Below are 27,969 nucleotides of genomic sequence, written 5' to 3' on the forward strand. Positions count from 1 at the left end.
TAGTAAAAAGTCTAGATTTTAGGGCTAGAGTAGAAATGAAAAGGGATTGGGGGAGATGAGAAGGGGAAATGGTGAACTCACATGCTGTATAGACTACTTGTTTCTCAGTATAGAGATTGTTGCATTTAAAGACAGACATTAAATATATGTTAAGGTGTTGTTTAATCAGAAGACATTAAATATATATCAAGTTCATGCAAAATAATTAGGAAGTAGCAAATTTTTCTAAATTTAGATCAGATTTTTTTTTTTTACTAAGAAAAGAGTAGACCAGTTATAGAAGCAGTTTGGACATTATCAAGGTAGATTACTTTAAAAGAAGCACTCAATAGTTGCACTTTTATTAAATACTATGTTCAGGAGAACATAATAAAGAGTATACATGCCATTGTGAGATACTACCCTTACTCTCATGAGTTTGCCATTTATTTTAGGAGATAAGTGGAAGAAACTGTAAGAGTAAATAAACTCTAAGGATAAATGACTAGGGAAGACCTCACAATGAAGTCTTAAGGAGGGAGGAATAGGTATTACCAAAGAAAGAGATACTGATATATACAAGGTGATTACAGTTGACGAAGAGTAGGCGTGGCTGGCTAGAGCAGAAAATGTCCATTGGGCAGTGAATGTCACACTTTAAACGCAGAAGAACTTATCAAGATACATATTTTTTAAATGTTGAACTTTAATATATAAAAGAAAGGATGGAAAAAACCACAATTATTTGGTTGAAGCAGGGTTCTGGGTGTCCAAGAGCAGTTGAGAAACCATAACTAGAAAGCAGTAATGGGAAATTGGTTCATACAGGCACACATCTAATATTATCTTAACTTAATAACTCATTTAATTCTTTTTTAAAATATTTTTAATTGGAGGATAATTGCTTTACTATGTTATGGTGGCTTCTGCCATACAACAACATGAATCAGCCACAAGTATATGTATGTCCCCTCCCTCCTGAATCTCCTCCCACTGCCTACCTCATCCCACCCCTCTAGTTTGTCACAGAGCATTGGGTTGAGTTTCCTGTCCCCATATAGCAGCTTCTCCCATTGTCTGTCTGTTTAACACATTTAATTCTTAAAGCAGGACTAGGTTATTCTGGCTTTGCAGAGGAAGAAACTGAGGCTTAAAGAAGTTGAGCAAGCTGCTCAAGAATAAACCGTCAGTAAATGACAATATCAAAATTCAAACCTTGGTCTTTCTGACTCCAAAACCCATGCTGCTAACTAACTGCCACACTGAATGTAGAAGGCTGCTCCAGTTTGGAACTTTATTTTGCAAACCAAAGGCAGTTTTTGATAAGAAGAGAGGTATAGACTTATCTAGCAGATAGAAATATTAAAGCTAATTTAATCAGAAATTCATTTTACAGATGAAGATATATAGGTTTAGGGTTCCACAATGTTGAAAGGCAGTCCCTAGTTCTCTTGATTTGTGATCTATTTTTCTTTCCATTATACCAGTTAGCACCTTGGTGGTAGAAGTTAAGTACGAATCTAGCCAAAGTATGACTGAAGATGAAGATGTAAAACCATTTAGAAAGTTGTCTAGATATGAGTTGATAAGGGCATAGAATAAAATGATAGCAGTGGAACTGGAAAGGAAAGTGTAGTTATGAAGGATGATAAATTAACTATGAAGCATAATATACAGTTGATTCATGTGTCTTGCTAGCAAGCCTTTGTTTACTGGATTTAGTGTTAATCCTTTATAATAGCTAGCACTTAAGTGTTTACAAAGTGCTTGCCACATGTATAGTCTAATTTAAGTCCTCTCTGGGGTAGTTACTCCTTTTTTACAGATAAGGAGATTGACATTTTAAGCAATTCTTTGCCCAGAATCTTACAGCACATAAGTAGTAGAATCATGTTGCCAAAAACCTATGCTTCTAATCAGTATGCTATCTGTAATGTACTTAAATGCTGTGTGGTGGCTTACTTCTGTCTTCTGGAGAAATGTGATGGTGGTGAGAAATAGTGTACTGCATAATTGAAATGTACAGTTGTTACTCTGGTTGGAAAAAAAGTAGGTAGCTTTGAATGTGATATTTTTTCTTAGAGCACTTGAAGTGGTCATTTATCTTCTTGATGATAAAATATAAATTTGTGTAAATTCACTGGAAACTTGAGGCTAGATGGAGTAGTAAGAACCTTGGCCACAGTTTTAAGAGTGATACATATTGATCTCCAAGGGTAAAGAGAATACTGTAATTTCTTGTCTCATACTATAATTTCCCCCTTTATTTTTTCTTACTATATTTCTCTTGTGGTATTTTTAACATTCTACCTTGAATAATTTGTATTTATGTGTCTCTTAACTCTCGTTAGACTATAAACTCCTAAATGATAACAATTACTAGGCATTTATGTGTTTTCTGTTGTTGCTTTTCAGTATGTTTTTTTATTCTGTATACAGTTAACTGAATCTGTAGAATGTGCCAGATCTGTACTGTCTTAAGAGTTAAGGAATGAATAAGATGTAGTTCTTGTCTCCAGAGGTTTATGTCTAATACAGACACAAGTGTAACAAATAAATGTAGTGCAGTATAATACCGTAGTTGTGAAGTTAAAGGTACAGTGGGGGCTTAATAGAGAATGAAAAACGTAACTTAGAATTTTAACTTATTTCTTGAATGATTTAATAAGTGAAAGATCTCATTGTGAAAATAAGGAGGCAAACAACTGTATTAGCATCTGCCCAACTATACTTGTTAGTTAATTGATACATGGAATCATCACATTCTTCCATAAGAAGCACTGGTATTTAAAAGTAGGACCAAATATAAACATGATAAGGACACAAAGTTTAAAAGTACAATTTGTGAGAAATATATTTTGATAAAGAAAAAAGCTAAAAACAAAAATATTTATTAAAATGGCTACCAAAATTTGAAGTAATGGATTGTACATTTAGAAAAGGGAACAAAATAATATTATCTTACATGTATAAATGTGGTTTATTAATTCAAAATTCAGCCTTTTCTATCTTACTGAGTCTTTTGAAATCTGTGATGTAGATAACTCTGTAACCAAATAAGTTAGAGAGAAAATCTAGCTGGAGCTTTGAAGGAAAGAGCAGAGGACAGTCTCAGGAGTAGGACTTGGAAGCTCCGATGCCTGTTGGGGCCAGGTGGTGACACACGCAGTTGAAGCCCACTGAACTTGAGACAGTAGGTAGGAAGTAGTGTGAGTTGTGCCGTGTCTGGAGGGGAATAACCACCACTCAGCTAGACCCTGCTCGTTGTTACTGTGTAGGAATATAGTCTCATGTGTTGCCAGACCTGAATAGGGCAAAACCAGAAATCCAGATATTCTGGTGAAACTTAATAATTGATAAATGTTGGCTCAAAGTTTAAAATAATCTGAGATAAGCAAACATATGTAAGGCCTGTATTTGATTCACAGGTTACTACTTTATTACCTCATTTGAAATTTGACCTGGGTTTAAATTCAAGCTCTGCAATCAGTAAGTGGTGTGACCTTTCCTCAGTATACTCAAATCTTTAAAAGATTTCAGAATTATTTGGGGAATTAAACATGATAGCATATAAGCTTTATACCTGTATCTTATCTCATTTTCCTCTCCAATAGTAGGGTGGGAGATAATGCCACTTTAAATAGATTGAGAAACTTAAGTGTTTATGCATAGTCAAACTGCTGAGGATAGTAGCTGTGTTTATAACATAAATCTTCTGACCTCTACTCTAGTACTTTTACCATTAGACTGGTGATTCTCAAGCTTTAGTGAGCAGTAGAATCACTTTGGGTGCTTGTTAAAAATGTAGATTCCCAACCAGTACAACTCAGCAGATCTGCAGTAGGGTTCAGGAAATTACATTTTAAATAAGCTCCCCAAGTAATTTGCTTTAGATCATATGAATAAAATAAGCTTCTGAGAATGTTACCCTCACTGTGCCAAGTAGGGGTAGACAATTGGTTCTTCTGCTCATCCAAAATAGATTAGTGATTTTTAGTCTGATTTAGTAAAATGCTATTTATTTTTCTTATAATCTTATCTTTATCCTGATTTACACTGTTTCCTACATTATTATTTATGGACTTCTTGCCCTAGATTAGTTTGCATGATTAAAATGAAACTGGTTTGTGTGGAAACTGGTTTCTCATATTTCTTACGAGAGTGGCATGTCCTAGAAACTTAAAATTAGCAATATATAAAATATACCAATATATAAAATTAGTATATAATCATCATGATTTCATTGTAATTAGAGTAGTCCAATCAGGTGGAAACAGTTGAAAAATATAAAATTTCACTGGTTAGCCAATATTTGAAAAATCAAAACTAAGAGGAGACAAAAATGCCTTTGAAGTTGTGTGGATTCATAGACTTTAGAACTGGAAAAGAAAATTTCTATGGATAACCTAGGATCTCTGGACTGTTTAGAAGAGACTCCAGAGGAAATAAAGGAGATTTTTCAGTAATTTCAATCTGTTTAACTTTCTGAATTTACTTCTACATTCAATGTGGACTTCATCTATTACAAATTTGGCATACAGTGGATTAATAACTTACTATTCAGTACACATTCATAGGTGTCAGTGTATTTCTTGGGTGACAGAAATAGTAAAGTAGTAATCATTTTGACAGTGTTCAAGTTTTTCTGTTTTGTTTAGGCTTAATTAATTTTCTTAGGTGATTTGTACCTAAGAAAATTGTTTGTACCTGATAAATGTACCTGAGAAATTTCTTAGGTGATCTGTTTTAATTTGGAGAAAGTCTTGCTAAAGTGTACTTGGTTCTTTTGCTGCTGCTGCCAAGTTGCCTCAGTCGTGTCCGACTCTGTGCAACCCCGTAGACGGCAGCCCACCAGGCTCCCCCGCCCCTGGGATTCTCCAGGCAAGAACACTGGAGTGGGTTGCCATTTCCTTCTCCAATGCATGAAAGTGAAAAGTGAAAGTGAAGTCACTCAGTCGTGTCCGACTCTTAGCGACCCCATGGACTGCAGCCCACCAGGCTCCTCTGTCCATGGGATTTTCCCAGGCAGGAGTACTGGAGTGGGTTGCCATTGCCTTCTCTGTCATTATTTTGGCTTAGATTTAGTATTTGTGTAATCTTTTCAAACTCAGTGGTCTCTCTTGTTAATGGAATGATAATATGGGAAGGATTTGGGGTAGATGATAATTTTCTCCTTCAGTAAATAGGACTGTTTCATTATCACCAAGTTGTTGGTAGAACATTAGAATCTACCACAGTTTCTTAGAGTATTTTTAATTTTAAGGTATTTTAAACTGCCAGTTTTGGAAATGAAAGAACAAATTGATTTTTTAATTTTCTGAGGCCTTAAGACAACAGTGTTAGAGTTTAGCAGCATCATAGTGAAATGTTAGGGTTTACAAAGCATCTTCTATTTGTTGTCTGTTTTGATCTACATGCCAGTCCTGAAAGTGGAGATAATGTCTCCATTTTGCTGGAGAGGCTGCAGAGACTCACGGGCTAGTTGTCCAGAGTGACACAAGTGTTTAGAAGTTACCTCTTACTAGAGAACTGAGATTTCGTAGCCACCTTTTTTAGGGACTACCTAGAAAAATATAGAAAGAAAATAAAAGTGAGTTGAGAAGGGTTTGAGGTGTATGGTTAAGGAAGAGCAGTTTAAATGGAGCTGGAAAACATTTTGGGGTTTAAGAGTGATCTTGGAATATTAAGGAATTCTCAGTGTAGTTATCTAATAACTTAATAAAGTGAATACAACTCTAAGAAAACACTGGGTTGTTGGATTATTACAATACCATAGGACTTGCTACTATACTATCTACATTGTTGTTTAGCCACTGAGTTGTGTCTGACTCTTTTGTGACCCCATGGACTATAGCCCGCCAAGCTTCTCTGTCCATGGGATTTACCAGGCAAAAATACTGGAGTGGGTTGCCATTTCCTTCTTCAGAGGATCTTCGTGACCCAGGGATCAAACCTACGTCTCCTGCATTGGCAGGCAGATTCTTTACCATTGAGCCACCAGGGGATTGTTTTGAGGCCCTGTCAACTGATAAAACAATGAAATAAATATATGTATGCTTAACCAAGAGAAGCAAAACAAAACTAACCTTTTCTTAATATATTAGATTACATGATTAAAATTGAACTACTTTGTCCTAGAAAGTAGCTCTGATTCTTTGGGAAGATGGAAGGATTTTTAGGTCATAGTTTTTTAAACTTGTGCCCTTAAAAAAAAAAACACCTGTGCCTGAAAATAAAAAAACCTGGTTGTTGTATACATCATTAAACAGTCTGTGGCAAGAATATGGTTAGTTTTTGTAGCACTAGAGAATTTGGATTCTATTTTGAGTAGAAATTCTTTAAAAAAAAAAACTTAAAGGGTATATTCATAGGGTATAATTAATATACTTGGTGTTTACTAAGAAGTAGGTATCTAAGTGATGCTGAAAGTGATCATTATTTTTATGCTGCTGAAGACTTATTTTAAGGAGAAATTTGCAGAAGTAAACCTTTGGTTCGGAAATAATATACCACTTTTTACCCAGGAAGTATTTCTGAAAGTTGTATGTAATCACTGTTTTTTTAAATGAATGAAATTATATTTAAACACACTAACATAGCTTACTATAGAGTCTTTTTTGAGTAGTTTTACAAATTAGAAAATAGTCACCATCCTAATTTTGTATTATTCTTGATTTTCACATATATATTTGAGTTGCTTAAAGTAAGAAATAAATTTAAGATGTTGGGTCAGATTCTTGGCTTTTATCAATTTAGTGGCCTTTTAGAAATAGAACTTGTGACTTTCTGATGGCTTTTATATTTACTTCTGCCTTATTAGGGTCAGTCTTTAAAAACAATTTTAGATTTCTTTGAAAGACATTAGACATTTTAAAGCTTTTTGAACCATACATGCATTGGGTCCACAATGTTATTTTCTACTCCCTCATGCCATAAGTTTATATTGGTAAGATTATCTTGCCTAATTATAGATAATCCATGGGGTATAGGACTTTGTTTTAACTACTGTCATAAAAATATGCCCAAAGCCTTCCAGTAATGCCTGGTATGTAGAAACAACTCAATAATTATTTGTTGTTGGATGAATCTCAGCAAAGGAACAGGCAGCAGAGGTAAATTGTAGCGTTATCTTATCTGCTGACTGTCCAGAAACGGTTTTAATCACTTTGGAAGCTTCTTCATTTCTAATTTGTTTCTGTAGAGAAGTCATGTGTCTTCTGTTTGTGAAATGTGCTGTTTACCAGATTATGGTTCTTCAATATTTTTACCCAGTTGTCCTTTTCCTGGAGTTTGTTTAAAAAAAAAGAAAGAAAATTTTCTCTATAGCCCAGTTCTTTGGGCCAGTTTTGTAGATTGGAGTATCCTAAAGTGTTTCAAAATCAAAACTGATTAATGGAAGGGCTCATTCTCAGAAACTGTGGTTGTAAGCAATCAGTGAATTTTCATATTTGGCCTTATTCTCTCTTCAGTTAAGATAAGTTATAATACTTTTACGTTTTAGCAAGAGATGTGTACATGAGTATTTTAGCACATGTGTCATTGTAGAAGTAAGCCTACCTTCTAAAATATAGAGTGTACAGTACCATTTGATCAATGAAACCTCATTAAAAGTTTTTTCCATCTCTTCAAAAAAATTTTTATTGAGGTGCAGTTGATATAGAATATTATTTTGGTTTCAGGTATACAGCATAATGATTCAATACTTGTATATATATATATTTAAAGTTTTTATTTAGAAAATATGAATATCAATTTTCCCCCCTCACATGAATACATTGATAGTAGAATTTTATATGAGTAATATGTTTTTTCTCCCACCCATGTCCCCTGTCAGCTAGATCAGTCAGAGTATCTATATATAGATCTTTGGCTGAAGAGGACAGTTTCTTCTAAGGAAAGTATTTAGTGTTCTGGTTGAAGTTGCTTCCTTTGAAATGAAATAAACAACAAAATGTTCTTATTTTAATGTATTTTAAGAAATACTTGTCCCTGTTAAGAGAAACCAAGAAATAAGAGAAACTGGATTTAGTTCAATTTGTATTAAAAAAGAAGTTGAGTTTTCTAGGGGATTATTAAATTAGCAAACATTCTTCTGCTCTTTACCATTGAAAGTCACCAGTATAGGTTGTTACTCAGGTATTCCACAGTAGTGTTCTTTATGATAGGATTTATCATTGGTCACAAATGAATAAATGAGGGGTTTTTTGTTTTTTAATACTGCAGCCTCTTCATGTATGTATTCTTCAGTATCTTTTCCCAGTGGGATTTTTCCTTGGTCTGGAACCTCTAATGAAAAAAAATTACTACTTGGCAGAAGCAGCAATGTTACCTTCAGATTGTTTTTAAAGCCAGACTTTTCTCTGAGTGGACTAATTGTAAATGTGACAGGCCTTTCGATGTCAATTTCTCTGGAGTTCTGGTGTTTTTCAAAGTTTGGCTTTATTGTGTGCAGAAAGATGTTGGTGGGCTTGGGAAGAGTTCGTTAAAAGGAAACTTAGTTCTAAGGAAGTCTACCTCAGAAGTTTTATTCATTCATAACAGAACTCAAATGTGCATGTTTTCCAAGCACTGAAAATCTAAGGTTATTTTCCAGACCTTTTATTTATTATAGTGAGGTCTTGATGATCCCCTCCACGAGACAGTCCTCTTAGAGTTCTTTTAGTGCAGCCAATGACTTGATAATCACTTGATGATCTGTTTTTGATGTTATTTCCTTAAGGATCAAGTCCCACCTTGGGCCTTGAGTATTGATTTAACAGAATGAGTAGTTAAATGAGAGATTGGAAGCGAGAGATAGTTCTCTCACTTTCTCCCACCTTCCCCCCAACCCCTGCATTGTTGTAGAAGAGGTTGTTCATGTTCTCAAGTAGCAGTACAAAAATCTCATACCCTGATTCAACAGGTTTGAAAATTGCGGTAGCACAAAGTGTCCTTCTTGCGTCCCCAGCTGAAATTGGGGGAGGGACAAAGCCCAATTTGTTACTTTACCCCATCCTGTCTGCCTGCTAGAAGGCCTGTTTCCTACCCTAATGGTTTCTGCCTAACAAATGGTGTTTCTTTTTTACAGCATTATGATCCTGGACTTGTTGTGGTGATGGTAAACTTAGCAGTGGTAATTTTTTATTTTCAGACTGAATTACTCCTTTGTCATCAGTGCACCAATATGTTAGGCTTACTTTCTCTGTTGTAGCCTTCATCCTTCTGCTTGGTCTTTTTCATTTTCCTTTCCTTTCCTTATGCAACTTGTCTGATCCTTGTTCATTAAAGGGTAATGTTAAGAAGGGATGTATCTGTTTGTGTTAGAATTGCCAAAAAAAAAAAAAAAAAATCAGTTAAAACATTAAATTCTGATACTGTAAAAACTTGATTTCCCCACAATATAATGGGCACTAGCACTTGCTACTGCAATTTATAAATAAATTAAAACAAACTTTGACTGCCTTAGAAGGCAAAAGTACTAATGCAGAGTTTATAACAGGGGTTTACAGAGGTAATGAATTTCTACCAAAATTTTCTTGATTCTTAAAGCAAATTCTGACAGATCAAAAAATATATCAAAACAAAAAAATAACTTTGACATTTCTTTTCAATTCTTTCATTGGACTGTTTGTTTTTACCAGTAAATCCCTGATTGAGACGTTATGAAAGTGATATTGCACCTAGGAAGTCATTTTTATAACCTGTCTTAATTTGGTCCTTTTGCTAAAGATTGCAGTCACTGCTTATTTATTATACCATTGGGCATAAGGTAGTAGTGCATTTTTATTTTGTTTAACTGGCAGTTTTCGATAGTATCTGAAATAAGACTGTTTACAACTTTGTTCTCTTTTCTCGTGTGAGATGTTCTTTATTTAGTTAAATTTTTTTTATGTGATAATTCTCGATTAGCTGCTTATTGTTTAAAAGCAATAATGGGAGATTGGTGATAAGTAATTAAACTTCTGAATTTGTTCTTCATTTCTTTTTGAAACAAAAATCAATCCCACAAATACAGAGCAACTGGATTCAAGTGGTTGCTGGTCACTTTGGAAACAGTTTTTTTTCCCTCTGGGACTAATCCTAGTCATGGGTGTGGCATTTACTGCTTTTTTTTTTTTACCCCCCAAATTCAGTTTTGCTAATATCTCAGATTTAGCCTGACAAAACTCAACTTTTAGCCCAAAGGTATAATATATATGTGTGTATAACCCAAAAAAAAACCAAAAATAAAAAAACAATTGTTTACACCAGCCTGAGTGAAATGATGAGGGAAGTAAACATTGTGTTTTTTCACTAAAGGTATGCAACGGATAAGGTAAGTCCTCTTTTCAGTGGGCTTACATCACAATAAACAGCGCAAGTTGTGATGTAAAACAGCTGTGGTAGTAAAGTGCTTGTCTGCCCCATTTTGCTTTGTTTGGCTGGTTATGAGTGGATTAAATATACATTTTAAAAAATCTCCAGCATAGATCAATTAGTTGAAAGTCAATTTTCTTCGCAACTAGTCCTTTTCACAGCTTACTGATTGCGCAGTCAGTGTTAAATCCACTCTGGAAAAATGGGACCTTAGAGCACCAGTTTAAAAGTAAAACTATTTTTTCCTCAGGGCAACTAACTGTTGCGTTCCTTTTAATTATTTTCACCCCTTCATTTAATTGTAAAGCATCTTTTGAATACAAAGAAATATTAAACACGCTGAGTTGCAGTTATTGAATTTTCCTGTGTCATATTTGAAACTATCCTCTTCCGATTTAAACATGTCAGTTGACATATTTATTACCAGTTTTAAAAGTGTGTGTGGGAAAATGTCAGTGAACAGTAAGCGTGAAGGGATTCTTGATGGAAAGTTATTTGGGAGTCTTTTTAAAAAGGAATTTCAGGTGTTTTTTATTTTAAATTTCCTGGTGCCGTTGCGTAGAAATGCTTTGCATTACTTATTTAATTTTGCTTTAGTAATCTGGAATCATCCCCCACTGGAAGGTCAGCCAAGATTCTTAGTTGGGCTTAAACTGGAGAGGTAGGTTTGGTTGTAAGCTGTGAGAATGGCTTGTGTTTGGTTCACTGTAGCTTTCTGGTCTCTGCACTCCAAGGCAAGATCTCTAACCACCCAAACCCAATGTGTAAAGTGAAATGTTGGCTTAGCCTTACATCTCACCTTGATTATATGTTCCTGTTACAGGGAGAACAGATCCCATTCCAATCGTCGTCAAGTATGATGTCATGGGCATGGGTCGCATGGAAATGGAGGTAAATTGATCTCATTGGTTGACTTGTTTTATGGGGTATTTAAAATGGATACTAATTCCAAAATTCAGGTGCAATATTAATATTTTTGAGGGAAAATTAAGATTTATTTTATATTCTCATGTAGTGCTGTCTTTGAGGTAGGTAGGTGGCAAATAATGCCCCTCTTATAAAGAAGTGAGTGATTGCCCCAGCATTATGCCACAGGACAAGATCAGACTTAAACCCAGGCCCTTATGCTCATTTCAGTAGGCTCTGTAGCTCAAATCTTAAAATATTTGTTGTGGTAGAAGCTTTGTCCCTACAGAGCTGTGTCAACAACCTCAGATACGCAGATGATACCACTCTAGTGGCAGAATGGAAGAGGAACTAAAGAGCCTTTTGATGAAGGTGAAAGAGGAGAGTGAAAAAGCTGGCTTAAAACTCACAGTCAAAAAACTTAAGATCATGGCATCTGGTCCCATCACTTCATGGCAAATAGATGGGGAAAAAATGGAAACAGTGGCAGATTTTATTTTCAGTGGGCGGTGACGGCAGCCATGAAGTTAAGAGAAGCTTGCTCCTTGAAAGGAAAGCTATGACAAACCTAAACAGCATATTAAAAAGAAGAGACATCACTTTGCCAACAAAGGTGCATGTAGTCAAAGTTATAGTTTTTCCTGTAGTCATGTAAAGATGTGAGCTGGACCATGAAGAAGGCTGCACGCTGAAGAATTGATGCTTTCCAACTGTGGTGCTGGACTCTTGAGAGTCCCTTGAACAGCACGGAGATCAAACCAACCAATCCTAAAGGATATCAACCCTGAATATTCATTGGAAGGACTGATGCTGAAGCTCCAGTACTTTGGCCATCTGATGTGAAGAGCCGACTCATTGGAAAAGACCCTGATGCTGAGAAAGATTGAGGGCAAAGGGAGAAGAGGGCGACAGAGGGTGGGATGGTTGGATGACATCATCAACTCAGTGGACATGAGTTGGAGCAAACTCGGGGAGATAGGGAAGGACAAGAAAGCCTGGCTTGCTGCAGTTCTTGGGGTTGCAAAGAGTTGGACAATGCTTAGTGATTGAACAACAATAGAGCTGTGTACTGCTCTCATCTGTGATACCTTCTTTTCATTGCTTGAAATATGCTCCATTTACTGCTAAGTCTTTGGCATTGAACGTTGAAGTAAAGTCTGTTATTATCAACTATGCCTGTTGAGAACCACCAGCATGAAAGGATTAATGAACTATTTTGCATGTTTTTTCTCTGTGGTGTGACAATAAAGCAAGAGGTAGTTGAGCAAATTGCAGTTTTTTATTTGCATATAGTACTGTAGTTGTATAAATGACTTTTTTATGGCTAGATGGGAGTACTGTGGCAATTAAGACTAATTGTACCTACTTTTGTTAAGCTTGATTATGCTGAAGATGCTACCGAACGGCGCCGTGTCCTAGAAGTAGAAAAAGAAGACACGGAAGAACTGAGGCAGAAGTACAAGGTACTTAAATGAAACCATTCTTGCCAGTGGGGCTTTCGCACTGAGATACTCATTTTGGTGAAAACAGTCCTTTGACAACAATATTTGTTTGCCATTTGGTATTGATTAGCCTTAGTCCTCAGGTTTCTGTTATTTATTGCTTCTGTAAAAACTATAGAGATAATAATAACAACCACTTTGTATGTCTGTTGTGGAGATTACATTAGTGTTTGAAAATGCCTAGAATACATTAGGTAATAATAGTAAGAATTGGTGAGTCCTTTGAGAGCTTGGTACCTATTGATAAGCCTTTTTTTCCTTTTTTAATGGATGAGGTGTTTAAACAATAACAATTGAGAACTTTAGTATCTTCCTTTTTAAGCTGATAGTAATAGAAAACTGTAGCTTAGAATATAAGTTAGCTTTCAAAATGACTCACCAAGGCATCCCCCTTCCCTTCTCTACCAGGAGGACAGAAATTAATCACCAGAGACAATTCTAGACCATAATCAGCCCAGAGATGGGCACCAGAGAGATCTACGTAGCAAACCTCTATCGTGCTGTGTGCTCAGTTGCTTCAGTCATGTCCTACTTTGTGCAACCCTGTGGACTGTAGCCTGCTAGACTCCTCTGTCCTTGGGATTCGCCAGGCAAAGATACTGGAGTTTGTTGCCATTTTTTCCTCCAGAGGATCTTCCTGACCCAGGGACTGAACCTGCATCTCATGTCTCCTGCGTTGGCAGGCAGGTTCTTTACCACTAGCACCAACAGGGAAGCAAACCTTTACTAACCCTTATCTTCCATTAGTTCCCCCATTTGCTGCTCTAGAAACTCAAAGTCCTTTTCCTTTGTCTTCTCACTTCTCTAAAAAGTTATTGTTATTTTGTTAAGATGCATATAAGCTCAAGTTCTAACCACCTCTTTTGAGTTAGCCAGCACATGCTCGGATGTGTATGCATGATGCCCCTGGTAATAAATTTCTGATTGTTTTTCTCTTGGAAATAAAAGACCAAGGTATTTGCCTTTTAAGATGTTTTAGTAAGTTCAGTCTCTGCTATGAAATAGGTAAATTTGAAGGTAAGAAGCAGATTTAGTGACAATTAAAATATATATAAACTGATTTTGGTCTTGGTATTTAAAGTGAGCAGAAAGAAAAGAGATTCATTTTTAAAAACCTGTTCTACCATTTAATAAAGTATAAAACAAAAACTGACAGAACTACAAATAGAAATGTTAAATCTATCACAGCAATGGGAGATTTTAATATATATCTCTCAGTAATTGATAAAAGTAGAGGAAAGAAATATCTGCAAGGATGTTTGGAAGATTGGAACAACACATTTAACAAATTTCACCTAATGCTTTTATAGAGCTGTGTATCTAATCACTTTGAAAATAGCAACTTTCAAATGTATATGAAACATTTATTTAAACAAAAAAAAAATTTTCTACCATGTTTAGTGTCATAAAGTATGAACAGATTTCAGAGAACTGAAGTCAAGTTTTGTTTGTGTGTGCGCTTTTTTTCTCATGTCCAGCACTTTGTGGCCCCACAGACTGTAGCCCTCCAGGCTCTTCTCATGGAATTTTGCAGTCAGGAATACTGGAGTAGGGTGCCATTTCCTCCTCTAGGGGATCTTGTGGACCCAGGGATCAAACCCACCTCTCTTGTGTCTCCTGCATTGGCAGGTGGATTCTTTACCACTAGCACCACCTGGAAAATCAAGTTATCAAGCCACAAAACAATTAGCTTTTAAAAGTTTTTTAAAACCTTTCAAAATTAAGATACACATTTTTATTTATCCTGCCAGTAGAAGCAGCAATCACAATAGTAATTGCAAAATATTTTGGACTGAAAGATAGAAATGTTACACATCAAAATTTGTAAGGTAAGCTAAAGCAATATGATATCTTATAGCAAATACATGCCCTTAAATGCTTACCTTAGAAAAAAGAAAGGCAGGAAATAAATGAAGTAAATGTTTCTCTTGGGAGGTTAGCAAAAGAATAGCAAAATAACCCAAAGAATGTTAAAAAAAAAGAAGTAATGAAGATAATGATAAGAACAAAAAAAGAATGAAACAGAAAACAAATATACAACAAATCCAAAAGTTTGTTCTTTGACATACTTGTGGTGATATTAAGAAAGAAAAGAACATAGAAAATCAATATCAATAATGAAAAGAGAGGATATCATTGTAGATGTGGCAGGCAGTAAAACATAAAAATAGTATGGATAACTATGCTTTGAATGTAAAGATAGTTTTAAGTAGACAAATTCTTAAAATATATAACTCCCTAAAATAGACTTGAATAGAAATGGAAAACCTCAGTAATCTTATAACATGTGTAAATTATATAAGTTAAATATGTAGTGAAAAACCTTTCCATACAGCCTAAATAACCACTACTGCATTCTATCAAAAATCGTAAAAGAAATAACTTCAGCATTGAACAGCAGCTATTCCTGATCTTCCAGGGAATTGAGAATGAAGAAAAAATCCTAGCTCGTTTAATGAAAGAGACTAGTACCATAGATCCCCTGGAGAAAGAAATGGCAGTTCACTCCAGTATTCTTGCCTGGGAAATCCCATGGACAGAAGAGCCTAGCAGATTGTAGCCCATGGGGATTACAAAAGAGTCGGACATGACTTAGTGACTATAAAAAACAACAGAAAGTACCACCTTGAAGATAAATCCTGACAAGGACAGTTAATTATATGACATATAACACAAATGCAGGTTTTTTAAATTGTTTTTCTTTTTTTAAACTTTTTTTAATTGGAGGATAATTGCTTTACAGTGTTGGTTGGTTTATACCATACAACAACATGAATCAGCCATAGGTACACGTTTGTCCCCTCCCTCTTGAACCTCCCTCCTACCTCTCACCCCATCTGACACCCTCTGGTTTGTCACAAAACACTAGACTGAACTCCCTGTGATACACAGCAACTTCCCATTAGCTAGCTATTTTGCACGTGGTAGTGTTTATCCTAAAGGAAATCAGTCCAGAATGTTCATTGGAAGGACTGATGCTGAAGCTGAAACTCCAATACTTTGGCCACCTGATGTGAAGAGTTGACTCATTTGAAAAGACCCTGATGCTGGGAAAGGTTGAAGGCAGGAGGAGAAGGGGACAACAGAGGATGAGATGGTTGGATGGCATCACCGACTCAATGGACATGAGTTTAAGTAAACTCCGGAAGTTGGTGATGGACAGGGAAGCCTGGCGTGCTGCAGTCCATGGGGTCGCAAAGAGTCGGACATGACTGAGTGACTGAACTGAATTGAATGTATATATCTCAGTGTTACCCTCAACTCGTCCCACCCTCTCCTTCCTCCACTGTGTCCATAAGACTGTTCTGTATGTCTGAGTTTCTATTCCTGATTCCTGCCCTGCACATAGGTTACAGATGCATATCTTAAAATACCAGAACTAATTTAGGATTATACCATAACTAAGTTATCCCAGGAATGTGAGATTGATTTAATGTTAAAATCAGTTTATATAGTCAACCATGTTAAGTGACTAAAGAGAAAAAATTATGTTATCATCTTAATAGATCATTCGTTCATGATGTAACGTCTTGTCTACCTGACCAAGAAAGGACCTTTTTTAACCAGATGGAATGCCTACAAAAACTATACAGGAGACATCATACTTAATATTGAAAAGTTGAGAACTTTCCTTTTGAGATAGGGAAACATGACAGGGATGCCTGTTGTCATTGTTTCCATTAAATATTGTGCTTGAAGTCTTAAGCAGCAAGGCAGTAAGGCAGACAGGTAGAAACAAAGATATAAGATGAAAGGGAGAGACAACTGTCTTTTGTTTGTAGCTATGACTATATTCAGAGATATCCAAGAGAATTTACAGATGAGTTACAAATAACAGAGTTTAGCGGTGGCTTGATACAAAATCAAATTTGAATTTGCATATGGACTCTAGCCTGCCAGGCTCCTCTGTCCCTGGGACTCCCAGGCAAGAGTACTGGAGTGGGTAGCCATTTCCTTGTCCAGGGGATCTTTCCGACCCAGGGATTGAACCTGGGTCTCCTGCATTGCAGGCACATTCTTTACCAAGAATCTGAGCCACCAAGGGGTGGCATCTGTCTATCAACAATGGAGAATTAGAAGCTGGAGATAACGAAATGTCATCAATTGTAATAGCAAAGAAGTATATGAAGCATTTGAGTATAGATCTAATGAGATATGGGAGACTTAAGAGAAAAATTCTGAAGCATTATTTTCAATGAGGCATTAAAGAAAATAGATTTTAAAAATGAGATTTTTTATTATAGTCATGAATTAAAAGATCCAGTATTATAAAGGCATTTGTTTCCCCTCAATCTTCCTATATATTCAAATCAGTCAAATAGAAATCCCAACAGAATTTTGTATGGAATTTGATAAGCTGATTCCAGAATTTATATGGAAGTGTAAAGGCTCAAGAATAGTCAAAGCATTCTTAAAGTATAAAATAGAAAGCTACAGTAATTAAGATGTGATATTGGCACAAGGATAGGCCAATGGAACAGAAAAGAGAGCCCAGATGCTGACCCTTACATATTAGACCATTTAATAAGAGAAAGGTGATATTGCAAATAAGTGGGGAAAAGAATGAATTTTTCAGTAGATGATTCTGAGACAGTTGGTTATCCATATGGGAAATAGTGACTTTGAACTTCTACCCCCATCAGTGTAGTTCACTCCAGTTGCTCAGTTGTGTCTGACTCTTTGCGACCCTGTGGATTGCAGCATGCCAGGCTTGGCTTCCCTGTCCATCACCAACTCCTGGGGTTTACTCAAACTCATGTCCATTGAGTTGGTGATGCCATCCAACCATTTCATCCTCTTTCCTCTTCCCCTCCTGCCCTCAATCCTTCCCAGCATCAGGGTCTTTTCAAATGAGTCAGTTCTTTTCATCAGGTGGGCAAAGTATTGGAGTTTCAGCTTCAGCATCAGTACTTCCAATGAATAGTCAGGACTGATCCTTTTGGATAGACTGGTTGCATCTCCTTGCAGTCCAAGGGACCCTCGAAAGAGTCTTCTCCAACACCACAGTTCAAAACCATCAGTTCTTCAGTACTCAGCTTTCTTTATGTCCAACTCTCAAATCCATGCATGACCACTGGAAAAACCATAGCTTTGACTAGATGGACCTTTGTTGGCAAAGTAATGTCTCTGCTTTTTAATATGCTGTCTAGGTTGGTCATAACTTTCCTTCCAAGGAGTAAGCGTCTTCTAATTTCACGGCTGCAGTCACCATCTGCAGCGATTTTTGAGCCCAAGAAAATAAAGTCTGTCACTGTTTCCATTGTCTCCCCATCTGTTTGCCACAAAGTGATAGGACTGGATGCCATGATCTTACTTTTCTGAATGTTGAGTTCTCAAGAGGCAGGTCAGGTGGTCTGGTATTCCCATCTCTTTAAGAATTTTCCACAGTTTGTTGTGATCCACACAGTCAAAGGCTTTGGCATAGTCAATAAAGTAGAAGTAAATATTTCTCTGAAACTCTCTTGCTTTTTCGATAATCCAGCGGATGTTGGCAATTTGATCTCTGGTTCCTCTGCCTTTTCTAAATCCAGCTTGAATGTCTGAAAGTTCACAGTTCATGTACTGTTGAAGCCTGGCTTGGAGAATTTTGAGCATTAGTTAGTGTGTGAGATGAGTGCAATTGTGTGGTAGTTTGAACATTCTTTGGCATTGGCTTTCTTTGGGATTAGGATGAAAACTGACCTTTTCCAGTCTGGCCACTACTGAGTTTTCCAAATTTGCTGGCATATTGAGTGTAGCACTTGGACAGCATCATCTTTTAAGATTTGAAATAGCTCAACTGGAATTCCATCACCTCCACTAGCTTTGTTTGTAGTGATGCTTCCTAAGTCCCACTTGACTTTGCATTCCAGAATGTCTGGCTGTAGGTGAGTGATCATACCATTGTGATTATCTGAGTCATGAAGATCTTTTTTATATAGTTCTTCTGTGTATTCTTGTCACTTCTTTTTTTTTTTCCATTGGAGGCTAATTACTTTACAATGTTATAGTGGTTTTTGTCATATATTGACATGAATCAGCCATGGATTTACATGTGTTCCCCATCCCGATCCCCCCTCCCACCTCCCTCTCCACCCGATCCCTCTGGGTCTTCCCAGTTGCACCAGGCTGGAGCACTTGTCTCATGCATCCAACTTGGGCTGATGATCTGTTTCACCCTAGATAATATACATGTTTCGATGCTGTTCTCTTGAAACCTCCCACCCTCGCCTTCCCCCACAGAGTCCAAAAGTCTGTTCTGTACATCTGTGTCTCTTTTTCTGTTTTGCATATGGAGTTATCGTTACCATCTTTCTAAATTCCATATGTGTGTGTTAGTATACTGTATTGGTCTTTATCTTTCTGGCTTACTTCACTCTGTATAATGGGCTCCAGTTTCATCCATCTCATTAGAACTGATTCAAATGAATTCTTTTTAACGGCTGAGTAATATTCCATGGTGTATATGTACCACAGCTTCCTTATCCATTCGTCTGCTGATGGGCATCTAGGTTTCTTGTCACTTCTTAATGTCTTCTGCTTCTGTTAGGTCCATACCATTTCTGTCCTTTATTGTGCCCATCTTTGCATGAAATGTTCCTTTGGTATCTTTAATTTTCTTGAAGAGATCTCTAGTCTTTCCCATTCTATTGTTTTCCTCTATTTCTTTGCATTGATCGCTGAGGAAGGCTTTCTTATCTCTCTCCTCACTATTCTTTGGAACTCTGCATTCAAATGGGTATATCTTTCCTTTTCTTCTTTGCTTTTTGCTTCTGTTTTCTCAGGTATTTGTAAGGCCTCCTCAGACAGCTGTTTTGCTTTTTTGCATTTCTTTTTCTTGGGGATGGTCTTGCTCCCTGTCTCCTGTACAGTGTCACGAACCTCCGCTCCATAGTTCTTCGGGCACTCTGTCTATCAGATCTAATCCCTTGAATCTATTTCTCACTTCCGCTGTATAATCAAGGGATTTGATTTAGGTCATACCTGAATGGTCTAGTGGTTTTCCCTACTTTCTTCAATTTAAGTCTGAATTTGGAAATAAGGAATTCATGATCTGAGCCACAGTCAGCTCCCAGTCTTGTTTTTGCTGACTGTGTAGAGTTTCTCCATCTTTGGCTGCAGAGAATATAATCAGTCTGATTTTGGTGTTGGCTATCTGGTGACGTCCATGTGTAGAGTCTTCTCTTGTGTTGTTGGAAGAGGCTGTACCCCCATACTGTACAGTAATCAACTACAGATGGATTAAAGATTTAAATGTAAAAAGGGAAAAACATAGAGTTTAGAAGACAGAATAGAGGATTTTCTCTTCTAGTTATACCTAATTTATCATTTACTTATTTTTATTTCAGTGACACTTTATAATGAAAATTGTTGAGCATACAGGAAAATTGAAAGATCTCTACACTGAATACTTATATACCTACTGTGTATATTCTAAAATTAATATTTATAAATAGTTTTATTATATTTCAATGACCTCTTTAAAAACAACTGTATTGAGAATCCATGCCTTTTAAAATATCTTTTTGATTCTTCTCCCCCAAAATTGCCAATTTTTTGGAAAATGAAACTTTTGCCTTTTGGTTACTATTTTTGCCTTTTTTTCTTAAAGCATTATAAATTTTCTTTATTTTATAATTTCTTTCAAGTCTCTATTATCTGTAGTACTTCATAAATGTTTTTGTAATTTGCTGTTTCTAACTTTCTCACAGTGATTTGTTTCCTTGTGTAGTTTGCAGTTTTGATTGTCATCTCATTTGATACACTGTCAGGAATATAAACATTCTAGAGAATGCATTTTTATTGTTTTTCAAGTAAAAGTTATCAAGTAACTATTACATGAAATATCGAGTAGTACACAACCTCCTTAAATTTTACATTATATTTTGAGACTCTTTCTCTCCTGACCAAGAAATTATTTCACTTTTGAACTTTGTGGAGATAGAACAGGAATTACTTATTCTCATTTTATTGATCAGATTTTTTTTACTCAGAAATCTGATCAACTTTGAATTATACAGCTCCTGAAACCCTCTCCCTTTCTTGATGTTTCACTCCTTTATTTCATATTTGTTCTTCACCTTCACATGACCTTGGAACCTTTACTTTAATAACTTAGCCACTCCTTAGTTTATAGTTCTTGAACACCACAGATTGATTTTTACCTCCTCTCAACACTTCAATTCCAGCTTCCTTTCTTCCTAATCCTTTTTGTCATGCCTGCTTACCAAGAACCTATCTCCACTCAGTACAAATACTTGCATCCTTCATTTCTCCATTATTGCAGTAGTATAGTCTGGGACTAGTGCCAACTCAGTGGACTCTCAGAACTGCCAAGGAATCCTGTCATGCTTTATCTTCCTCTTAGTCTGTTCGACTGTCATTCTCAAACATTGATCCTCAAGCTCTCACCTTCCCTCAGCTACCCTTGTCCTTCTTGCATCTTTTCTTACCCCTAGTAGGAAGCGTAGAGACAATTTAGACTATCAAATGAGAGTGCCTTCTTCTACCTATAAATCTGCCGTCAAACTTTGGTCTATCTGCTCCCATCCTTAAATGTTTTTCCCTTGTTTTCATCGTTTGTCAAATGAAGTTCTTACCTACATCTGAATTCTGGATCCTAATCCTCTCTGTCTTATCAAGAAGTCTACATCTTTTTTCTTATGTTGGCAAACTTACTCACTCATTTCCTATCACCAGTAAACATACTCACACATTCTTAGGGGAAAGGAACCACTAAAACCAAAATAAACTTCACTCTATTGACTCTTAGTCACTGCAGCTACTATTTTTTAGTCTACACTCACTGCCTTCTATTCTTTTTTTGTGTGTGTGTGAAAGTTGTACGTAGTTTTAAAGCCAAATAGCTCTACCACATTTTAAAGCCAAATACCTCTACTACATTTCTAATGGGGAAAAAAAAATGCTGTCCTATTTTGATACCCTTAGTATCAATATTGATAAGATTTAGCAAATATGTGTAAGATATAAAAAGCAACTATAGACACTTGGGTTTAACATTCTGCTCTATTTAAGAAAAAGGACATTATCAATAACTTTATGATCCCATCCCATTTCCTTCCTCTTCCTGAGGTAAGTACTATTCTGAATTTTGTGTTTATCATTCAGTTATGTTGTTTCAGGTAGATTTTTTTTGCTGCTGTTCACCCATATGTAATATATAGTTTAGTAACTTCGCTTATTCCCAGTGTTGTACAACTATCACCATTAATTCTAGAACATTTACTTTACTCCCAAAAGAAACCTTGTATTCTTCAGCAGTCATTCCTCATTCTTCCCCCCACCCCACCAGTTCTCCTTCCCCTGGCAACAACTTTTTGTCACTATAGATTTGCCTATTCTGTTCATTTCATGTAAATTATTAATAAATCATTCATTATGTGGTCTTTTGTATCTGACTTCTTTTACTTAGCATTATGTTTCCCAAGTTCATCCATGTAAATAAATAATATATATCAAAACACCATTCCCTTTTAAATAATAAATAATAATTATTATGTTTAATATTAAATTAATAATTTAATAATTAAATTATTTGATTTAACAACAGTAAAATGTTAAATTTAATTATGACTGAATAATATTACATTGTATGAGTATACTGCAGTTTGTTTAGTTATTCATCAATTAATGGCCATATGAGTTGTTTCCACTTTTTTGGCTATTGTGATAATGCTGCTTTGAACATCTTGTACAAGTTTTTGTGTGAATATATTTTTCAATTCTCTTTTGTGTATACCTAGGAATGAAATTGTTAAATAGTAAGTCAGTGTTTAACTTTTTAAGGAACCACCACTCTTTTCCACAAATGGTTGCACCATTTTGCATTCCCACCAGTACTATGTGAGAGTTACAATTTCTCTACATTCTCTTCAACACTCATTTTCTTTTTTATTATAGTCATTGTAGCAGGTATGAAGTAGCAGTATCTTCTTGTGGTTTTGGTTGAGCACTTTTTCATGTGCTTATTGACCTTTTAATGATGTTTTTTTGAGAAATGTCTATTCATATCTTTTGTGCATTTTTTAAAAATAACACTATTTCTTAAAATTTTAAAAAAAGTGTTTAGTTTGTTTTGTTTTTGGCTGTGCTGGGTCTGAGTGGGGGCTGCTCTGTAGTTGCAGTGGAAGGGCTTCTCATTGTGGTGGCTTCTCTTGTTGTGGAGCACCAGCTCTAGGGTGTGTGAGCTTCAGTAGTTGTGCCACACAGGCTTAGTTGCCCTGTGGCATGTGGAATCTGCCTAGACCAGGAATCAAATCTGTGTTGCCTGCATTGGCAGGATTATTAATCACTGGACTACCAGGGAGGTCTGTCTTTTGACTGTGTTTTATTAATTGTCATTTTATTGTGTTATAAGAATTCTGGAATGAGACCTTTGTCACATGTATGATTTGCAGGTATTTTCTTCCTTTTTTTATTGTCATTTCACTTGATAATGTCCTTTGTTGTTCATAGTTTTAAATTGTGGTGAAGTCCATTTTATCTTTGTTTCTTCCGTTGCTTGTGTTTTTTATATCATATTTAAGAACCCATTGCCTAATCCAAGGCCATGAAAAGTTACACCTATGTTTTACACCTTCCAAGAGTTTTATAGTTTTAGCTCTTACAGCTTTGGGTCTTTGGTATATTTTGAATTAATTTTTGCATGTCGAGATTAACAGGAAAGGGTCCAAATTCAGTCTTTTGCCTGTGCCTACACAGTTGTCCCAGCATTATTTGTTGAAAAGACTATTTTTTCCCCATTGAATGGCCTTGGCACCTCATCAAAAATCAGTTGACCATAAATATATGGGGTTTTTCCTCTCAATTATATTACATTGATCTACATGCCTTTGGAGAAACACAGTTATTGCTGTTGCTTTGTAGCAAGTTTTGCAATTGAGAAGTGTCAGCCTTTCTACTTTATTCATTTTTAGGATTGTTTTGGCTGTTCTTGGTCCCTTGCAGTTCTGTGTGAATTTTAGAATAAGCTTGTCACTTTCTACAAAGAAGGCAGTTGCCGTTCTTTCATTATTTATTTATTAAATCTTTTTACTTATTCTGTTTTTGGCTGCACCTTGCAGCATGTGGCATCTTAGTTCCCTGACCATGGATTGAACCCGTGCCCCCTGCATTGGAAGTGCAGTCTTTTTTTTTTTTTTTTTTTAATTAAAAAAAATTTATTATGTGTTTATTTATGGCTGTGCTGGGTCTTCTAGTTGCGGTGTGTGGGCTTCTCATTGTGGTGGCTTCTCTTGTTTCAGACCACGGGCTCTAGGGTGCACTGGCTCCAGTAGTTGTGGCACTGACTCATGGGCCCAGTTGCCCCATAGCATGTGGAATTTTCCTGGACCAGGGATTGAACCCATGTCCCCTGCATTGGCAGGCAGATTCTTAACTGCTGGACCATCAGGGAAGTCTGGAAGCACAGAGTCTTAACCATTCGACTGCCATGGAAATCCCCCATCTGGGATTCTGATAAGGATTATGTTGAATCTGTAGATTGGTTTGGGGGGTATTGCCATCTTGACATTGCTAAGTCTTCCAATCCATGAACACAGGATGTTTTTTCATTTATTTCGATCTTCTTTCTTTCAGTTTTTAAAAACTGAAGTATAATTGCTTTATATTCCACATGTATGCACTAATATATGGTGTTTTTCTCTTTCTGATTAATTTCAGTCAGTATGACAGACTGTAGGTCCATCCACATCTCTACAGATGACTCAATTTTGTTCTTTTTTATGGCTGAGTAATATTCACTTGTATATATGTACCACCTCTTTATCCATTCATCTATCTTTGGACTTTTAGGTTGTTTCCATGTCCTGCCTGGCTTTTGTAAATAGGGCTGCAGTGAACACGTGTCACTTTGGATTTAGATTTTCTCAGGGTATATGCCTAGTAGTGGAATTGCTGGGTCATATGGTAGTTCTGTTTTTAGTCTTTTAAGGAATCTCCATACTCTTCTCCACAGAGGCTATATCAATTTACATTCCCACCAACATGTAATAGGGTTCCCTTTTCTCCACTCTCCAGCATTTATTATTTGTAGATTTTTTGATGATGGTCGTTCTGACCTGTGTGAGATGATACTTCATTGTAATTTTTATTTGTATTTGTCTAATAATTAATGATATTGAGCATCTTTTCATGTGCCTTTTGGCCATCTGTATGTCTCCCCTGGAGAGATGTCTGTTTAGGTCTTCCACTCATTTTTTGATTGGATTGTTTGTTCGTTTTTTGATATTGAGCTCCATGAGTTGCTTATGTATTTTGGAGATTAGTCCTTTGTCTGTTGCTTCATTTGGAAATATTTTCTCCCATTCTCTGGGTTGTCTTTTTGTCTTGTTTATGATTTCCTTTGTCGTGCAAAAACTTTTAAGTTTAATTAGATCCCATTTGTTTATTTTAATTTTCATTGCTTTAGGAGGTGGGTCAAAAAGGTCTTGCTGTGGTTTATGTCAAATAATGTTTTCCCTGTATTTTCCTCTAAGAGTTTTATAGTGTCTGATTTTACATTTAGGTCTTTAATCCATTTTGAGTTTATTTTTGTGTAGGGTGTTAAATAGTGTTCTTATTTCATTCTTTTACCTAGAGTCGTCCAGTTTTCCCAGCACCACTTACTGAAGAGGCTGTCTTTTCTCCCTTGTATATTCTTGCCTCCTTTGTCATAGATTAGGTGACTGTAGGTGCTTGGGTTTATCTCTGGGCTTTCTATCTTGTATCATTGATCTATATTTCTGTTTTTATGCCAGTACCATAGTGTCTTGATTACTCTAGTTTTGTAGTATAGTCTGAACTCAGGGACTCTTGATTCCTCCAGTTGTTTTTCTTTCTCAAGAGTGCTATGGCTGTTTGGGATCTTTTGTGTTTCCATACACATTCAACGTTTAAGTTCTCTGTTTGGGGTCCTTTGTGTTTCCATACAAATTCAGTGTTTTAAGTTCTTTATTTCGCTTGTTAATTTAATCCTATGTATTGTGGTTTTTTGGGCTTCCCATGTAGCTCAGCTGGTAAAGTATCTGCCTGTAACGCAGGAGACCCTGGTTTGATTCCTTGCTTGGGAAGTTTCCCTGGAGAAGGGATAGGCTACCCACTCCAGTATTCTTGGGCTTCCCTGGTGGCTAAGATGGTAAAGAATCTGCCTGCAGTGTGGGAAACCTGGGTTCAGTTCCTGGGTTGAGAAGATCCCCTGGAGGAGGGCTTGGCAACCCATTCTAATATTCTTGCCTGGAGAATCCCAATGGACAGAGGAGCCTGGTGGGCTACAGTCCATGTGGTCACAAAGAGTGGACACGACTGAGTGGCTAGGCACACACACACACATTCTAGTTTTTTATGATGTTGTTATTTTTTATGTTGATCTTGTATCCTATCTTGTATCCTACAACTTTGCTAAACTCATTTAGCAGTGAAATGGCAAAAGCAGATAACTGTCTTAGAAGGGAACAGATGTCTCTTTCCTGATTTTAGGGGGCAAGCTTTTAGTCTTTAAGTGTGATGTTAGCTGGCATTTTTCATAGATAGCGTTATCAGATTGAGGAAGTTTCCTTCTATTCATAGGGAATGCATCTTTTTTCACCCTTTTTCTGTTAACTTTTGTAATCAGTGTTTAATTAGATTATTTAGGGGTGTTTTATCTAGTCAGTTTATCTTCTAATTTCTTTTTTCCTCCTAGACTGTCTTAATTGGAATATTGAATCTAGTAATAGATAAAGTGATTTCAAGTATACTTGGATTTAAATCTGCCATCTTTTTTTTGTCTTCTCTTTTTTCCCACCTTCCCTTCCCCTACTTCTTTTCCTCTTTATAGCTGCATTCTTTTGTTGGTCTCAGCACAAAATGTTGGACTGGAGATTTATAGCATATTGATGATGTTATTGTCATGAAAATGAATTAAATACCCAGGGAGAAAGGAAAAATACAGTATCAGAGATGAAGATTGAACTTAGCAGCAGACTAAACACAGCAGAGGATACAATCTGTAAAATTGAAAGCCAGTCCGTAGAAATTATCCAAACTGAAATTGAAAGAAAACATTAAAAAAAAAAAAAAAAAACAAAACAGAGTATCTAAGATCAATGGGGTAATATCCTAACAGTTTAATGCATATTTTCAAAATCCTAATAGGAGAAAGTAGAGATAATGACTGAGAAGTTTTTTTCTTTTTTAGTGGGACATAAAATAAAAAGTGGGACATTTTGAAAACAAATGAAATAAATGATAAAGTGATCTTAGGCCCTTGGGAAGAAGAAAATTCAAACTTCTCTGGAACAACTTAGGCCTCAAAGAACTCCTGTAAAGGAATTTACCTGATGGTGCAGTGGCGCTTTCACTGCTATAACCCAGATTCAGTCCCTGAATGGGGAACTAAAATCCTGCTAGTCACACACTTGAAAAAAGAACTCCTAGATAAAGCTTCCCCAAATAAGAGATCATAGTCAGACCATAAATCCAACTGAGAAACTAGACACTGTGGGATTGAACTAATGGAGGAAAAAAGAGAGACAAGTCAGACCTCTTAAGACTTAAGATACTAAAATTGTCAGCACAGATTAAAACATGTAAGACAAGCATATTTAGTATGTTTAAGAATAAATTGGGCTCTTTAAACCATCTTGGACTCTGGAGGCTTGCTGGGAATAGGACTTCTAAAACAACAAATACGTCTGGAAGGTTGTGGTCCGAGGCCATTTTTGCTGGCTGTAAGCGGGATCTATGGAACCAGAGGGAACCACACAACTCTCCTGAAAATTGAAGGTGTATATGCTTGAGATGAAACTGAATTCTGTCTAGGCAAGAGATGTGTTTATGTGTGCAAAGCGAAGAACAACTCACTGACTCCTGGTGAAAAACCTACCAAAACCAGAGTAATCTGGGGAAGGATAACTCACGCTCAAGGAGACAGTGACATGGTTCATACCAATTCCGAAACAATCTTTCCTGCTAAGGCCATTGGATCCAGAATCAGTGTGATGCTGCTACTCTTCGAGGATTTAAACTTACTGAAAAATAAATAAAGTATGGATTTGTTTAAAAAAAATTTTTTTTTAAGGAATTGAGATTATGAATAAGGAAGGGCACAAGACTTATGGGGAAGATTTAATAGCATTTTGCACAAAGTTGAATTTTGAATTGTAACACATCTGAAGAATGTAGCAAAAAGTGGAAAGAGGGAGGGCAAGAAAAAAGAGAAATGGAAAATACATGAAAAAAATGAGTTACATGGTAAAGAATGTAAAACTAATGTGTTTAGATAGAGTTC

At 36.2% G+C, this 27,969-nt stretch overlaps 1 protein-coding gene and 1 pseudogene across 8 annotated transcripts in view; both read left to right on the plus strand.

Moving 5' to 3' along the window:
* GPATCH8 (G-patch domain containing 8) overlaps positions 1-27,969 on the plus strand; it is an 89,520-nt gene that overhangs the window by 36,906 nt on the left and 24,645 nt on the right. For 6 of the 8 annotated variants that reach the window (XM_070479660.1, XM_070479659.1, XM_070479663.1 and 3 more), the window contains 2 exons: positions 11,138-11,205; positions 12,597-12,683. In XM_070479660.1, the coding sequence (XP_070335761.1) occupies positions 11,179-11,205; positions 12,597-12,683 (114 nt within the window). In that variant the 5' untranslated portion in view covers positions 11,138-11,178. Of the gene's footprint in view, positions 1-9,046; positions 9,092-11,137; positions 11,206-12,596; positions 12,684-27,969 lie in introns of all 8 variants that reach the window. The other 2 variants (XM_070479661.1, XM_070479662.1) reach the window with 1 other exon arrangement.
* Positions 12,691-27,869, plus strand: LOC139039145 (large ribosomal subunit protein eL33 pseudogene; annotated as a pseudogene).

Source organism: Odocoileus virginianus, chromosome 17, assembly GCF_023699985.2.
Source record: "Odocoileus virginianus isolate 20LAN1187 ecotype Illinois chromosome 17, Ovbor_1.2, whole genome shotgun sequence".
NCBI classification, from domain to species: Eukaryota; Metazoa; Chordata; class Mammalia; order Artiodactyla; family Cervidae; genus Odocoileus; species Odocoileus virginianus.